This window comes from Callithrix jacchus, chromosome 15 (assembly GCF_049354715.1).
Source record: "Callithrix jacchus isolate 240 chromosome 15, calJac240_pri, whole genome shotgun sequence".
In the NCBI taxonomy this organism is placed as follows: domain Eukaryota; kingdom Metazoa; phylum Chordata; class Mammalia; order Primates; family Cebidae; genus Callithrix; species Callithrix jacchus.
In genome coordinates, this window is record NC_133516.1 from 73,250,825 (window position 1) to 73,267,329 (window position 16,505).

At 51.3% G+C, this 16,505-nt stretch overlaps 2 protein-coding genes across 19 annotated transcripts in view; one reads left to right on the forward strand and one right to left on the reverse strand.

Moving 5' to 3' along the window:
- The window catches only part of CFAP92 (cilia and flagella associated protein 92 (putative)), an 80,662-nt gene extending 74,693 nt beyond the window's left edge, over positions 1–5,969 (forward strand). For 3 of the 6 annotated variants that reach the window (XM_035273831.3, XM_017965134.4, XM_035273830.3), the window contains exons 13-15: positions 86–250; positions 794–1,000; positions 1,082–4,534. In XM_035273831.3, the coding sequence (XP_035129722.3) occupies positions 86–250; positions 794–1,000; positions 1,082–1,360 (651 nt within the window). In that variant the 3' untranslated portion in view covers positions 1,361–4,534. Of the gene's footprint in view, positions 1–85; positions 251–793; positions 4,535–5,468 lie in introns of those variants that run through there. The other 3 variants (XR_013527540.1, XM_008982240.5, XM_078351788.1) reach the window with 3 other exon arrangements.
- The window catches only part of ACAD9 (acyl-CoA dehydrogenase family member 9), a 32,220-nt gene that overhangs the window by 1,535 nt on the left and 14,180 nt on the right, over positions 1–16,505 (reverse strand). For 6 of the 13 annotated variants that reach the window (XM_078351796.1, XM_078351795.1, XM_078351794.1 and 3 more), the window contains 12 exons: positions 15,815–15,989; positions 14,226–14,299; positions 12,971–13,046; positions 11,558–11,628; positions 11,187–11,306; positions 9,385–9,513; positions 7,456–7,535; positions 6,674–6,800; positions 6,352–6,429; positions 5,696–5,824; positions 5,057–5,129; positions 2,391–3,740 (listed from right to left, as the gene is read on the reverse strand). In XM_078351796.1, coding sequence (XP_078207922.1) covers positions 3,640–3,740; positions 5,057–5,129; positions 5,696–5,824; positions 6,352–6,429; positions 6,674–6,800; positions 7,456–7,535; positions 9,385–9,513; positions 11,187–11,306; positions 11,558–11,628; positions 12,971–13,046; positions 14,226–14,299; positions 15,815–15,989 — 1,233 coding nt within the window. In that variant the 3' untranslated portion in view covers positions 2,391–3,639. Of the gene's footprint in view, positions 1–2,390; positions 3,741–5,056; positions 5,130–5,695; positions 5,825–6,351; positions 6,430–6,673; positions 6,801–7,455; positions 7,536–9,384; positions 9,514–11,186; positions 11,307–11,557; positions 11,629–12,970; positions 13,047–14,225; positions 14,300–15,814; positions 15,990–16,505 lie in introns of those variants that run through there. The other 7 variants (XR_013527545.1, XR_013527544.1, XR_013527542.1 and 4 more) reach the window with 3 other exon arrangements.

Consider the following 16,505-nt stretch of genomic DNA (forward strand, 5'->3'; position numbering starts at 1 on the left):
CCAGCGATCATCTCAGTGCATATGAGCTGGCAGTTGGGGGTGAGGCTGATCTGGTGTGGGTAGTGACTGGTGTCTCTTTCTTCAGAAAAATATCACAGAAGCCTACCAGGTCAGCAAGAAGCCTCCAAAGTCCATGGCAAAGGTGATTAAAATTACAGCCCCTGCCAACAAGACCATCTACAACTATAGTATTCAGACCCTGAATTCTATAGAACTTGCCAAAAAGGAGCTGTATAAAGAGATGGCCAAGGTGAGTGAGAGACCTAGACAGATGATGGCAGTTGGCAAATCCAGTGAATTCTTTCCTCTGACCGTGACTGCCTGGAGGTCAGCATGTGATCTCAGGTCTACAGATGAAAGCCAATCAGCTAGGGGAAGTAGATAAGGCTCAGAGAGGTGTTGAGAGGTGTCCTATTCCACAGTAAATGTGAACCCTCCACACCTGAGGGTAAGCCCGAGATCCTCGGTGTAAGCTCAGATGTACACGAAGAACAACTGTACTGTCCTTACTTCTGGGGAACTTTATGATTGCTGCTTATGAAGGCAGCTGCCACACAGAAGGGAAAGCCATGGTTCAGACATCCAGCACACATTAACTTTAGGAAACTGCTTCTCCCATCAAAGGGGACAATAATATGACCCTTACAGGGATGCTGCACAGTTCAGATTCTCTCAATGCACTATTTACGTTGTCAGGACCTATGATTATGCCCCAAGCTGTTTCTCATTCCTAGCTGGAAATTCAGGATTGCTATCAGCCCATCTACCCAGATCTATCTGCCCTCATTTCTAGGAGCCAAGAAAGAGATTCACGTACTCACAGAATTACCTCTCAGCCATGGTGGAGCCCCTGGACTTGAAGGAAGAGAAAAAGCAAGCCCAGAAGAAATCCCAACAGGCCTGGCTAACAGCCAGGGGATTCCAAGTGACAGGTCTTCAAGGTGACACTGAAGGCAGCTTTCAGCATCTCAAGCTGCCACACATCAAAGAGCTGAATGAGGTCCACAGGGAGGAGCAGGGCTTCAGGTGGGATGTCCATAGGGACCTTTCTCCTCCTGATTTACTTACTTCCCCAATTTAGGAGTGGAAGGAAAACTCCCTGTTTGCTAATGTACTGGAGCCTGTGTTGGATCGAGACAGGTGGAGCTGGGACAGGCGCCACGTGGACTTTGATCTGTACAAGAAGCCACCACCTTTCCTCGAGCTGCCCCCTTCACCTACACCAAAGTCTGTAACAGGTAACAGGCAAGGCTTTGCCAAACTGGGCCTCCTGATGCTGTGGGCAGGCAGGAGCTGTGCCACTCTGCATCTTCAGCGGTATCCACTTTGTTTACACTATCAACCAAACTTTCTATGCTAAAAAATCAAGATGCAGAATGGGTCTGATAGAAGAAAGTAAATGCTGGGCTGGAACTCAGACCAGGATTCTAGTCCCAGGTGTGACATTTGTGTGACTTCAGGTAAATCCCTTCGTGCCCTGCGCCTGGTTTCTTGGCTATAAAGTGGGGAAGTTGGAAGACAGGTCTAAAGGCTTCCTGAGCGTCAATGGGACCTTCCAGCTACAAAGATACTGCCAGTTCTCTCTGTGGGGGAAAGGCCGAGACAGGAAACACAGGTCTTGCTACACTAGTCCCTCCAAGTCCTCTTCCTCTTTATCCTTATGAAAATTGACCTCAGAATCATCTCGAGGTTGACAGAGAACTTGTTGTTGGTTAACAGAGCCACAACCTTTGTTCAGGGAGAAAGAGACATAAGCCTATCTAGCAATAAGGTCTGTCAGAGAAACCACTCCCAAAAAACTAGGTGAACACAATGGCTTGCTCTCCTCCCCTGACTCCTAAGGACAGGTGATCACAGCTCCATGGAAGAGCTAAACAAGTTGAAAAATCACTTGCTCCATTTGCCTAGCCTTGGCTCCCTCCCTCCCCAATGTCCCTGGAGCTCCCAGGGTTGCCTGAAGAGACCCTGCTCTCTGTGGGCATGTCCCAGGCCCACAGTTACTGCTGTGGCTCTCGAGGGGGCTCCAGCTAGGAGAGCTGTCTACCCTAGAACACAAGAATGCCTCCTAGTGAGCTCCACTGCCAGCCTTCCCAGCAAGAGTCTCCTGGGCACTTCACTGGTGAAATCATTTAAAAACACATGCTGGGGCCTCCTCTTCCCAGAACATGTTTATGAATAATTAGCGACTACAGATGAGGAGAGGCTTGAACTGGTTGTTAGCCCTTTTCAACCCCAGATGGATGAATGGAGAACTTACTGCTGACAGAGGCCTTACACGCCACCAGCCTAGAGTGAAGCCCCCTTCCAGATGGCTGCCCAGAAAGGGGTTGGGGGTCTGAAAGCCCCTTCCCAAACTTCCCCAGTGCAAAGAAACTCCAAGCAGCCTTCTGTCCAGAGGTGTGGATGCTTCATTTTGTGCAAAATGCTTCCTTCTCATCATTAACAAAACAGATCTTCAGGTTTCACTGAGAGGCTATTTACAAGATAACAATATTTATAAACATTCCCATTTTAAAAACTAGTTACCAAACCCCTGGCAGAATGCTCAGGCCAGTCCACTCAGCTAGCTCAGCTCTACAAGTTCCCAATCTCCTCCTCACCTATTTCCAGCATCACAGCAAATTAGGAATATACTTGGAAGAAAAAGAGCTAGCTGCCTCCTCTGTGCTCAAGGGAATGTCCACTATAGGTATTTTAGAGCTCCAGACCACCCAAGGACCACAACCAAGCTTGAAGTCTGCCACAGTGAGCATGCCTGGGACCTGGCATCTCACACAAGTACCAGCAGAACAGAGGCTGGAGAAATGCAAAGGCCTGCTGGGGCAGCCTGGAGATACCACTCTTCCTCTCGAGTGGAGGCCAGTTCTTGTAAAGAAACTGAAGTCCCTATGTGGGAACATCAGCTAAGGCAGCCTCCCCACCTCCTGAGAAAGATAAAAACTAAAGGCTCATAACCACAAGGCACTGCGGCCTGCACTGTGTGCCTGCTCCTTAGCATTCTGGGCCCTCCTTGCAAAGTGAGGACAAAGTGGACCTGAAGCCATCACCAAAGGGTGGTTCTCAGGGTCCTGTTGTCACCCATTGAAGGCTGGTTCTGAGGAATGGTGTGATGAGTACAGCAAAGGCTAAGAGTACACAGATTGTGACATTTTATAGTCTTCTTTGTTAAATGGTTCCTGGTACATGTTTTAAGTGCCTCTGCTGCTAGTTTAAATGAATGACCCAGACGCAGCTTTCAAGCTGTTTCCTAGAGAATGTGTCCTTGAGCAGAAATGGCTATTCCCACCTGACGCAGGTCCCCACCCGCCTTGCCCTGGAGGCAGCAGCACAAGCCCCAGTTTCTACTGTGGTGTCTCCTCAATGACCAGAATACCCACCAATTCCAGAGGTCAGCAATTCCATTCTTTCTCTCTGGCTCAGTTCAGAGGCTGTGATGGTCCTGTTAGCACTGCACGCAGGATGAAACCTGAAAGAGGCTCCCCCAGGCCAGGAGACAACCCTTCAGGTGCAGACTGGGAACAAATGGCTCAACCTGTGATGATAAGCCCAAGTTCTCCACCTTCTGAAAAAGTAGTGACAGTCATCCAGCAACGGGCCACAGCTGGGGGCAAGTGGTGGCAGGGGACACTATTCCCTGCCTCAGTACGTCCTGTCCAGAGGGTGGGCACAGATATAGGTTCGTTTCTCAAGGATCTGCTGGGACATTTTCTTAATCTGCTCATCTAGGTTTTCTGGAGCATCTGGGAGGAAAAAGAGATGGTGGGTGATTTTCTGTACTGTGGTAAGACAAACATGGCTGAGTGGGGGCATTTTCCCACAAAGCCCACCCCCCATGAAGCAGCCCTAAGGGTGACCCCCCTTCCTCCAAACCCCTAGCAAGTGATTCTGGGTTGCAGGGAGAGAAAGCGGGTAGAGCTTCATTCTTAGTTACAAAGGGCTCATCCTGCTCATCTCTAACCCCCAGATCTCATGGGGTGGAGCTGCCGCTTGTTCTTTAAATGCCCCATCTGTGATTCCAACACACTGGAGGAGAAACCATTTGAGCACTGTCTATAGTGCAAAACCCATCAGCACTGGGTAGGGGGGTGCCTGAGCCACCCCCTAGATCAGGACCTGCAAAAAGCATATGCCACTCTTAGCGAGTGCCACAGTGCTAGCACCTACCCCCATTACTTGGTAATAGGACTGGGCTCTGCAAGGACATTGACCCAGAGTCTCAGGCCAACATGACTGTGAGGGTCAGAACTGGACTGAGCTGGGCATTCCCAGGTATGGTTGAGTGGCTATAAAAGAGGAAGAGCAATGCAGACAAGACTGGGGAGCACGAGCAAAGCTCTCTGTTCTCTCAGCCAAGGCCTGAGCCCTCTGCAAGGCACTGCAAGGTCAGTGGGTAAAAGGGCAGATAAAATGCTGTCTCCTAAATCTCCAGATCTTACAACCAGGTGCTCCTCACTTTGTAAGCCTTCCCAGGACAGCTTCAAGAATATAGTCAGGGCTGGGCATGGTGGCTCACGCCTGTAATCCCATTTTGGGAGGCCAAGGTGGGTGGATCACCTGAGGTCAAGAGTTGGAGACCAGCCTGGCCAACATGGTGAAACCCCATCTCTACTACATATACAAAAATTATCCAGGCATGGTGGTGTATGCCTGTGATCCCAGCTCCTCTGAAGGCTGAGGCAGGAGAACTGCTTGAACCTGGGTTGCAGTGAGCAGAGATTGTACCACTGCACTCCAGTCTGAGTGACAAGATGATACTCTGTCTCTATCTCCCAAAAAAAAAAAAAAAAAAAAACAGCCAGGCAGCAGGCTGGGCAGATGCCAGGGGCTCTGCACTTGCTTGATCTCAAACTGCCTTGGTGAATGGAGCAGCTTTGCACCTACAGTGCCTGGCAGGCACTCTACAGCTAAGCCCAGGCTTACCCAGGCCCTCACTCAAGACAAAGGTCTGTGAGTAGCCAACAGGCACTGGGAGCTTGACAGGGTCCAGAAACAGCTCATCATCAACAGGGGCCCAGAAGTGGGCCCTTCCTTCCCTCCCCCAAGACATGCCACTCACACTTGTCCAGCTGAGAGAGGCTGAAGAGATTCTGGAAGTAAGCTTCCACGCAGAAGGTGTTGGCCAAGAGAATCTGCCAGAACCGAAGACAGAAAAGATGTGCCCAAATCCCTGTAATCTGACCTCTGAGCTTCAAAAACCCAGCCTGTCAGCCAAACTGGGTAGTATGGGAGGGGTCAAAGGGCTTGGCTCAGGAGTCTCCCCTGACCCAAACTAGCTCTTTTCCCAAAAGCAAGTGACTCAACATCTGAGCCTGTTTCCTCTGAGAGGCAGAGAGCTTGGTACACAGTGGGTCCTCAGAGACTGCACCTGCCTCCCTCCAGCAGAGTGGGCAATGTGCAGGGTCTGCCCCTCGTTGTGGGTGGGGACACTGGATCAGGAACCCCCATCACTCACCTGTGTCTTCTCTCAGGCAGGAAGAAGAAACGGAACAGCCTCATCTCCTAAGCAGCACAGCCTCTCCCATAGCCTCCCCATGCAGGGCCTATGGACACCCCCTGAACTGGCCCAGCCCTCCTCTGCTGGGACTAACAAGGCCCCCCTTACCCGCCCACCCCCCTCCCCGACAATCAACTTCATTAAAGTGCAGCAGGACAGAGGCCAGCAGCCAGGCCCTGTGTGAAGCTGGGCAGTGCTCACCTCGTGGTCGTGGTTACGGAGCCCGATGCGGATGGAGCGGCTGGCCCGCGACAGTACAGCCGTCATGCCATACAGGTTGATGAGGATGTTGGCTACCCGCTTCAGCACCAGCTGCTCCTCCCCGATAGTCTGGGATCACAGAGACTCTGAGTGGAGACTCACTACCTAAACCAGCCCCCAACATGGTCCCTCCCAGGGCGGCACCTTTGCCTGTCTTAGTCTCCCGTTTTCCTTGAGAAAGTGGAGCCAGTAACACCTTTCCCTTCAGGTTGCAGGAGAACCGGCTCTTTGGTCTGTTTTCCCTTCTCTTTGGTCTCTAGATTCAGGGAGGGGGTTAAGGCATGACCAGGTCCCAGAAACTTGGCTAAGACCAACAGCCAGTGCCTACTGTGCTACTGTCATCTTCGGCAGTAAGAGCCCCACCAATCAGATCCCCAGATTCAGGCCCCAGGTGGTGCTGCCCTTCTGATTCTAGGGAGCCTCTCTTTACCTGGAAGGTGCACAGAAAAACACAGCAGAATACTCACCCAACAAGGGTGCCCTCTGAGTAGCTAAGTGGGCCCCAGGACAGGCTGATAAAGCCAGCCTGACCTCAGCCACCCCATTCCTCCAGGGTGATCAAGATTTCTGTTCTAGGCCTGGGAGGGCCTGGTTACCTTGCCAAAGCGGAGCAGCAGCGTCTCCACGGTCCGGCCGAAGTAGTAGGTGTTCTCCTCTAACTTGTTGGCACTATCCTATTAGCCAAGACAGGACTCAGTTCAGCACCTCATCCCTACCATGCCCTGTCCTGTCCCACAGCTCAAGTACCAGGCAGAGATGCCCCATCTGGGGGAAGCAATCCAAGGTGTCATGGACTAGCTGGTGCTCCCCAACTTTCCCTGGAGGAGCCTAGACCGCCCCCACAGTGAACCTTTCTGCCATGAGGAGATCTGGCAAGAGGGCATGCAAGTAGGGGGTATGCCTGCTGGGCCCACTCACCTCAAGACTGGGGTGCACGACTCCAAGTTTGCCTGTCAGCCCCATGTCCACGGTTCTGCCCGTGAAGTCCCAAAGCCTCCGGCCAACAGTCTCCATGACTGTGCTCACACTGGCCCGTTTAAGCTCACTGCAGAAAGTCCGTGGTCCCGTAACTGGAAGCCTTGCTGCTAGTGTTCACTGTCCAGCAACATGGCCTCCCTGGCCTGGGTATGCTGGGCCCCTGGCTACAGGCTGAACTCTCCCCACCCCATCAATTTCAGGAGAGTAGCCAATCTCCTCAGGAGTGCCACACGTGTGCTCCCCCATGAGGGGTGGAGTCACAGCCAGCTTCCCAGTGCCTGTTCCCAGTGCCTGTCCCCCGTGAAGGAGACAAAATTCTACTAGCAACCTATACTTGGCCTCCAGCAGTGATTTTGGATTGTTGTGCCCCTAGGATGGGGATGGAGGGGAACAGGAGGGAGGCCTGGCACCTTTAAGGGGATACCTCTCATTCTTCAGGTTCTGAAAAACCAGTTGCCTCCAGTATGAGGGACCAGAGGGGGGATATGGTGTTCACGTTGAAGCTATAGGCTGGTATGGCCATAGGGCAGGACGGCGAGGGCTTCCCTGGGGAGGAAGCCCCCCCACCCACCACCACAGGGGAAGGTCTCCTCTGCAAGGCTATGCCACACCTCCATGCCCCCGACTCCAGGCCAAGGCAGCCCTTTCCTCCTGCTGCCCTGGACTGGCCCCTGCTGGGCAAGTGTGGGACCCAAGAAGCACACAGTGACAATGGGACCTACTGGATCCTGGCGGTTATGATGCGGCCGGCATACTGCAGACCCGTCAGGGCGATGTACATCCGGAGAATCTCGTTGGTTCCCTGTGGCCAGTAGTGTAAAGGTCAAAGGCTGTCCCCTACCCTCTGCCAGGCAGCTATGGTGGTGCCACATGGCTGGGTAGGCCCAGCCACTGCCTGCTTGCCCATGCCACAGAAGCCACTGCCCCTGAAGTAGCTGGGAGCAGGGCTCTGACCAGGGCTCAGGGAGCACACAGGGATGAGGAGGGAGCTCACCAGATGGCCACGGGCTCCCATTGGGAACCCCCCATCTCTCCATGACCAGCCTCACGTGTGTCACGTATTTCTCCAAGTCTCCAGCTCCTCTTTAAAATGGAAACTAGCTTCATTGGGTGGTGAGGGGTGCCTGGGGCTCAGCCAGTGCCAGACAGACACTGCTGGTTCCAGGTGGAGGCCACTCCTCACAGAGGCCACAAATTGCTGAACAGAAATGGCATCTAGAAGCTCCTCAGTGCCAGGTGTCATCACCCAGAGGGCTACATGTTCCCTACTCCCCACACCTGTGATTCTGATCAGAGTCTGGTAGGTTCTGCTCCCTCTGCACAATGGTGCTGTGTGTCAGGTACAGGAGCCTGACCCAGGTCACACAGCCAGCACCTTGGACTGAGGACTGTCTCCTGCAACCAGGCTGATACCACGGATTACAGGACTCCCTACAGGAAAACGGGAGGACTATGGAGGCCTCCAGGCACACCAAGCAGGCTCCAGACAGGAGATTCCACCCCACAGCGAGAGTCCTGTGTTTTTCCAAGGCCTTCAGGGCTTCTTGAACCCTGCTGACCACCCCAGCCCCAGAGAAGCCCAACCCTCCCAGGCTGAGGGAAGAGCTGAGACCGCTCCAGTGCCGTCAGGCTGGCCCTTGCCCTGTCTGTCCACTAAAACAGTGGAGATGGCTGGAACCCAATGGGCAGGCTGGGAACAAAAGCAGCCAAGGAGGACAAGACCACATTCCCAGCGGCTGACCACGCCCCTCATTACCAGACCTGCTGCTCCGGCCCAAACCCTTTCCCTGTCTCAGGCCTGCCTCCTGTGTACGTACTGCACCGTCATTTCCCACCCACCCTGCTGTGTTCTCTAGCCCCTCCCTCCCAGCAGGAGAGCCCCTGGCCTCTGGCCTCATCCCTGCAACTCACTCTCCACATGAGGCCCTGGAGGGATTTCCCACAACACAGATACAACCAAATAATGCCCTGCTTAAAGATGTTTTATGGCTTCCAAATTTCTCTGCTGTCAGTCAAGGTCTTCCACAGTCTGGCTGCTTTTCTAGCCTTCCCATGCACCTTCTGCTACCCCCAAAACCCACTGTCTGGCATAGCACACCTAGCAGGACTGACTGCTGCTCCCAGAAAGTCCCTCTCTCTCTCTTCATTCACCTTGTGCCAGCAGATCAGTCTCATCTGGGCCTGGCGCACTCTATTTCCCTACCCTTCAGAACACATTGCCCTGCCCGCCCCCCAGCCCTTGTCAAAGCCCCTTCTTTCTGCCCCTAAGGGCCAGGAACACGCGCTGCAGAAAACTCTGGCTGCCTCTGGAGGATGCCCACTCCCTGCCTCTTTGTACTTGCACTCTGTCATCTCCTTTGGTCAGCACAATCAGAACACAGCACCCAAAGTCTCTGTGGCCTAATTCCCTCCTCTACCACCTGGCACGTGCTAACTGAACCAACTCTTCAGTCTTGTGACTTCATGGAGGGCAGCAACTGGGAATGAGACATGCCAGGGCTAGCAGAGCCCTTGAGAGCCAATCAGAGCATGCAATCCAGCCCTGGGCTGTGGGGACCACTTCGGAGACCTCTGCAAGGCCCTGAGCAGCTTCTTTAGGACCAGGCAAGGTGGGGGTGGAGAACAGCCTAGCTGGTAGCAGGGCCACTCACCTCGAAGATGAGGAGGATGCGGGTGTCGCGCAGCATGCGCTCGTACACAGAGTCCCTCATGTAGCCCAAGCCCCCAAAGATCTGCAGCGCCTCATTCACACACTGCCAGGCAGCCTCAGAGCTGAATACCTGTGGGCCCAGGGCAAGGTCAGCACGGGATGTCACACTGATTCCCTTCCAAAAGGAGGACCTATGCTACAGGGATCTGGGTGGCTGGGGAGGCATGGGAGGCACCCAGACTTGGGGAGGACATCAGCCAGGGAGGAACTCGAGGGGTGATGTGGGCAAGTCCTTTGCCTTCCTTGACCACACTGGCCAGCTTGTGATCCCCACCCCACCATGATCTTCTGGGCCCACCTTCACCCCTCTGTACCTGGCTGAGCTCCTCTTTCTTTAAAACCCATTTAACATCTTCCCTTCCCCAGAAAGCCTGACCTGTTCCTGCCCAGCCCTGGTGGCATGACTTCCTTCTGTCTCCGCACACTATGAGCACCTTGGGGGCAGACATACTGCCATATTAAGCTCTAGGCTTAGCATATGGAAGAGGCTGGCCCACAGCAAGCTAATGTCTGTGGTCACTGTTCATGGGTGACAAGACGACGAGGTGATACAACACATGCAAATGCACCCAGTATGCAGGCTGCAATGAGAAAAGACTCAAATGCCACCCAAGATGCCCAACCTTTTTTTAAAAATTTTTTTATTTTTTTTAGGGACCTTCCCACTTCAGGATCCCAACCTTATAGGTAGACTCACCTGCTGATACCAGAATGTTCACTTCTCTAAACTGCTATACCTCTCACCATTTCTCTCAGGAGCTCAATTCCAGCTTAAAAACAATTGTTGGGGGCACCAAAGTAGGGTCCCCCAAAGGGTAGCCATCTTTTTTACACAGCGAAAAATGATACCCTCCACCGTGAACAAAACAAAAGCAACAGAAAACTCTAGTATCTACCTCAACCAAATAAGATAATCTTCCCACCTCAGCCTCCCAAGTACAGGTGTGTACCACCACGACAGCTGATTTTTGTATTTTTTTGTAGAGATGGAGTTTTGCCATGTTGCCCAGGCTCGTATACTTAGTTGTTTTTTTTTTTTTTTTTGAGATGGAGTTCACTCTTGTTGCCCAGGCTGGAGTGCAGTGGCACGACCTCGGCTCACTGCAACCTCTGCTCCCTGGGTTCAAGCGATTCTCCTGCCTCAGCCTTCCAAGTGGCTGGGACTACAGGTGCCCGCCACCTTGCCCGGCTATTTTTTTCTATTTTTAGTAGAGATGGGGTTTCATCATGTTGGCCAGGCTGGTCTCGAACTCTAGACCTCTGTGATCCACCCACTTCAGCCTCCAAAAGTGCTGGGATTATAGGCGTGAGCCACCATGCCTTGCCATATATTTAGTTTTTAAGAGGACGTTTTGAAACCAAAAAGTAGGAAGGCCATAAATTAAGGAAAAAAGTTCTTCTCACAAAAGCCAGCTGCAATGTTATTATTCTAAAAGGACGTTAACAGAATGGTCTCCTTCTGCTATAAACTGCTGATCCACTGGCAAAAGCTTGGTAGAAACTGCACTGTGGGAGCATGGAGCCTTCCTACAAACTGCTGCTCACCAGTCACTTCCCTGCTGCTGCAGCTCCCCGCCCACTGCCTGTCTATCCCTGGAGTGCTGCACAGGGCTAGTGCATCATAAATACTGGATCAATGACAGGAGGAAGATGATAGGCAACAGCATAGGCTTGAAAGGTCACAGTGAGGGAGCTTTCCCAAGCCTCCCTCCAGCGCCAGCTCTCTGGCTATGCCACTGTTACCTTCACCATGGCCGCCTCAATGGAGCAGTCGGGAAAGCCCGGTTGGTCTAGCATCCCTGCTGTGAGGTAGGTCATACTCTCCATGGCATAAGCCTTCTGAGCCATCAGTGCAAACTTCTCCTGGAGTATTCAGAAAAAAACACAAGAAGCAATTTGCATGTGCTGAGAGCCAAATCTTCAGAACAGGAGAGAAGGTAATTAAGTCAGAATCCTGAATGCCCAAGAAAAGCAAGCCCAGCGACCCTTGTTAAATAAAGCCTTAACTAGTCTTCTTCCCAAATCACCACAGAAGAGTCACCAGTACAGACATCAAAAGAACACAGTCATGTCACACAGTGAAATCCACAAAGACAGCACTCAACTGTCTATACCTGAATCAATCCAAATTCGCTGAGTCTCTTGTTAAACTGTTTCCTTGTGCAGGCATACTCAGCAGTCATTTCTGAGGAAGAGCAGAGTCATTAGAAAGAACTGGAACTTTTGTTATTGAAACATAATTTCCTATGGCCATCATCCTTACCCTTCCCACAGGCAGGCACTATGAGAAGCATGTCTGCTGAGATCAAATGCCCCAGAAGCTAGTAACTCCACTTGTCAGCACCCATGGGTCAGAGGAGAACCACCCCTCCTAATGGAATCTACAGTTTAGCATCAGATACAGACTTGAATCCTGGCAATGGTTCTTACAGCCAGTGGCCTGGGCCAAGCATGTCACCTCCCTGAAGATGCAACCAGGTGGAAGGCAGAAGGCTCCTCACACAAAGCCAGGCACAGAAGCCCCAGAGAGAGGCGGTGCAGGCCCAAACCCAGCGCACAGTGCTCCTGACCAAAGCAGGTGGGGCTGCCCGGCTTGAATACTCAGGCTGGGACTTCCAGGCATGTGGTTGTGACCAAGTGCTGAGCTCTGAGGGCCCATGAATTAGATGGCGCCTCTCCCAGGCAGAAGCACCTCACCACCACCACCTGCCGCCCGTAGCTATGTTCTCCACAGGCTCTCCCAGGTGTGGCGCACTCAGGAGGTGAACAGGGCTGAGTTCCCCAGAGGACTTGCAAGTGAGAAAAGCCCTGAGCCTGGAGCCTGAGAGCTTTAGTTTTGGGTCCAGTTGCCCTCTCTGAGCCTCTGTCTTCTCATCTCTAAAATGGAGGTAAACCAAAACAAGTATGCCCATCTTGGCCCAAAAGAGGCCGGCCCAGAGCCTGGCATCCAAAGAGGAGCTTCATAAAGCACTTAGGGATGTGCCATCCCAGGCATTCCCATTTCCTCACAGATGCTTCCACAACAGACAGGATGGTTACAGGGTTGTTCTAAGCTCACTGGCAAAGGAAAATGGAGGTTTCAGGTATCCTGACAGAACAGAACAAAAAAAGATCCAGAGGCCCAGGGACCTGGGTTCCAAACCACTCCCCACACACCATGCAGTCACTGAGGCAGCGTGAACCTTGGGCACCAGAGGCCATGTGTCCTGGGAGCCTGGCTCATGGTACGTGCTTACCAAGCAGCTCTGCCCCTATTCCTCTCGCGCCAGACAGAAAGCCCCTTCCCCCATCCCCATCCCGTGTGGAAGTGAAACAGAGGAATTCGAAGATAACCAATTCAGGGGCAGGCTGAGGAGACCCTCTGGTCTCCACAAAAGCCCATGGACGGAGCTCAGGCTAGACCCTCAGTGGAGGTGGCCTAGTTCAGCACCAGCCTGGAAGTGGCCGGGGGAATGGCAGAGCCTCCAGGGATGGAGCCGGGGCAGCAGGAAGTGGAACACAAAGGGTCTTGTCCCTGACTTACCTACCAATCAATCTCTTGAGCATCCCAGCCACAGCGCTGCCCATACTGAACCGGCCACTGTTGAGGATGTCCATGGCCACCTGCAGGGAGAAAGGGAGAGCCCAGGGGCCCTGAAGGAGGCAGGGGGAGGAGGCCATAACCACACGTCTACCTTTACCAGACCAGGCAAACGGATCAGCTTGCCTTCCCTCGGGCTGGGAGAAAGCACTGTCCTAACATCTCGGAACTAAGTAGTTCACTCACAGTTGCAGCTCTACCAATGTCCCCGCACACAAGAAAGACCACTGAACGTTATTCCAAAGGAACATGCCAGAGCTGGGCATGGTGGCTCCCACCTGTAGTACCAGCATTTTGGGAGGCCAAGGCAGGAGGATCACTTGAACCCAGGAGTTCCAGACTAACTTGGGCCCACTAGAAATTCTACATTTAGGTATAAAGCAAAATAACTGAAAACATATTTCCACACAAAAACTTGACATGAATGTTCATTATTGATAGCAGCCAAAAGTGCTAACAACCCAATGCCCATCAGCTGGTGAATGGATGAACAAAATGTGCTATCTCCACTCAACAAAAGATAATTTAGCCATAAAAGGAATGAATTACTTATTCATGCTACAAGAGAGATGAACCTTGAAAACATCACACTATGTGAGAGAAGCCTGTCACCAAAGACTGGATCTTGCATATGACTGTATTTCTATGAAATGTTCCGAACATGCAAATCCATAAGGACATAAAGTAAAAGAGTAGCAGCCAAGGGATGGGTAAGGGTCTTACTGGACAGTACAACGTTTCTTTATAGGATAAGGGAATGTTCTGCAATTAGGCACAGGAAGTATTTGAACAACATAGTGAATATACTAAAAACCACTGAAATACACGTTTTAAAATGGTGAGTCCTTTGTTATATGAATCATCTCTTGATAAAAATATTTCATTTTAGTCTAAAAAGAAGAGTAGGGCAGGGAGGGAGATACACAGCTTGAGCTTCACCAGAGCCCACGGGTTTCTTTCTCACACCCGCTGTGGAAGGGGATCCTAGACTCTGCTCGAGGTGAAGAAAGATTCCCAACTTTACCACATACTCCTCCTAGGAGCCAGCCAATTTTCCAGTCTCCATTTCTGACTTCCCAACAGATAACCATGCAAAGTCACCTGTCAAGCACAGGCTGCTCTGCTACAAGCAAGGATGGGGCAAAAGCTGGGGGCCGACAAGTCGCGCTTGAGACACTACACAGTACTGGCTGGCAACTCACCTTAAACCCACCTCCGACCTCTCCAAGGACGTTTTCCACAGGTACCTTGGTGTCTTCAAAATGGACTTCGCAGGCTGAAACACATGAAATTTAAGATCTCATCTGACAATGCAAACCACTCTGCATTTGACCTGCAAAAGCAGGCAATTCATCCATCCGCCCGTCCGTCCAACATTTGGTAGGAGAGTATAGAAAGACAAAGTTCCTGCCTTTGTGGAGTTCATACTTTGGTTAGGGAGATAAACTATAAACAAAACAATGTAATATTGTCATCAGTGCAATGGATGAAATAAACAGGGAAACACGGTAAGGAGAAATGGAGGTTGGCAAGGGGATGGATAATATTTTTACTAAGGGCTATGTCAGACTTTTGTAAGGTGGCATTTAGCAGAAGTTTAAAAAATGAAAAGAGCCAGGCATATAAAGAGCCAGAACAAGCAAAGCGAGGGAGAGAACAGCATTTCCTAGGGTCTCAGGGTAGACTGAGACCACTGGTGTCAATTCTTAACTCTAACACAACCACACCCCTGCAATCTAACTGTAGCACTCTCCCACTGTGGGGAGGGGTAGACCTCCCTCCCGTTCCCTGTCGGCTAGGTATGACCATGTGACTTGCTGTGGCCACTGGAATAGAGCTGAGTCAACACAAACAGAGGGCTTAAATGTGCTTTTAGGGTCGGGTGTGGTGGCTCATGCCTCTAAAGCCAGCATTTTGGGAGGCAGAGGTGGGAGGATCACTTGAACCCAGGTGTTCAAGACCAGCCTGACAACATAGCAAAACCTCTATTTAAAAAAAAAAAAAAAAAAAAAAAAAAGGTGGCCAGGCACAGTGACTCACACCTGTAATCCTAGCACTCTGGGAGGCTGAGGTGGATAGATTGCACCTGAGCTCAGAAATTTGATACAAGCCTGGGCAACATGGTGAAACCCTGTCTCTACAAAAAACACAAAAATTGGTCAGGTGTGGTGGTACACACCTATAGTCCCAACTACTTGGGAAGGTGAGGCAGGAGAATTGCTGGAACCCAGGAGGCAGAGGTTGCAGTGAGATGAGATCACATCACTGCACTCCAGCCTGGGTGACAGAGGGAGAATCTGTCTCCTCCGACAAAAAAGTACTTATATGGTTTGGCTTGGCCCCTTGGGTCTGCTTAAGAATAAGCCTCCAGATGGACCTAAATCCAACCCACAGCCTGAAGCAGGCTGCCAGGCACCTGCAGACTGAGACAACTCAAGGCTGGGGGCTGTAAGCTGAGCTCTAAGGTGGTCTGTCCACAAGGGCTGCCACAGTAGGAGATGACCACCAGGCCTTCAAGTGAGCAGCACTTGGCTGTGGGAACAAAGACAAAGCCCATGTGGCACTCTTAATTTGATCTTTAAAATGCTTAACAAAAACTGAAAGTATTTAAATCTCATTTTGTCTTGCTATTTGGACAGAGTCAAAGACCAGTCTCTCCCTCCCTCCCTCTCTCTCTCTCTCTCTCTCTCACACACACACACACACACACACCCCTGAATGCTATTTGGACACAGTAAAGAGCAAGTCTCCCCCTAACACACACACACAACCACACACACACTCTACTTACTGTTGGAACCCCGAATGCCTAACTTATCTTCAGGTTTCCCATTAGTGACTCCACCAAAGTCTCTTTCTACTATGAATGCTGTGATTTTGTCTTTCACTGATCCATCAGAATCAACGACCTCAGTCTTTGCAAACACAGTAAAAATACTGGCCAGTCCTCCATTGGTAATCCAGACCTGAGGACAGAAAGAAGGACTTTGGAGAAAACCAAACCCCTACGTGAACCATCTCAGCTCTGTCTTTGCCCATCAAGCTCCAACTGCCAGTCAGACCTCAGACCAGACATACAGGGTCCCTGGCATTGCAGAAGCCAACCAATCATGAGGAATAGAGCACAGGGCTCAGCCCAGTCTCCCAGAGCAAGGATTTTTCCCAAGGGACACGCATGGCCAGGGTGGGGCGGGGGGGAAAAGAAGATCTGAAGTTGTCAAACAGCTCAGGCTCCACTGCCAGACAACTGCATTTCTTCAAGAAAGAAAAGGTTTAATCATTTCTCAAGGTATACATATATCAAAACATCATGTTGTACCTGTAAAATAAATACAACATTTACTTGTTAATTCTAAAACGATGAAAAAAAGAAGATGGGAGGGTGGTGAGGAGGAGAAAAGGAAACAGGAAGACAGAGAGAAACAGACTCCTTAACAAATTGCCACAAATGAGGCAATCAGATAGAGGTAAGAAATTATCAG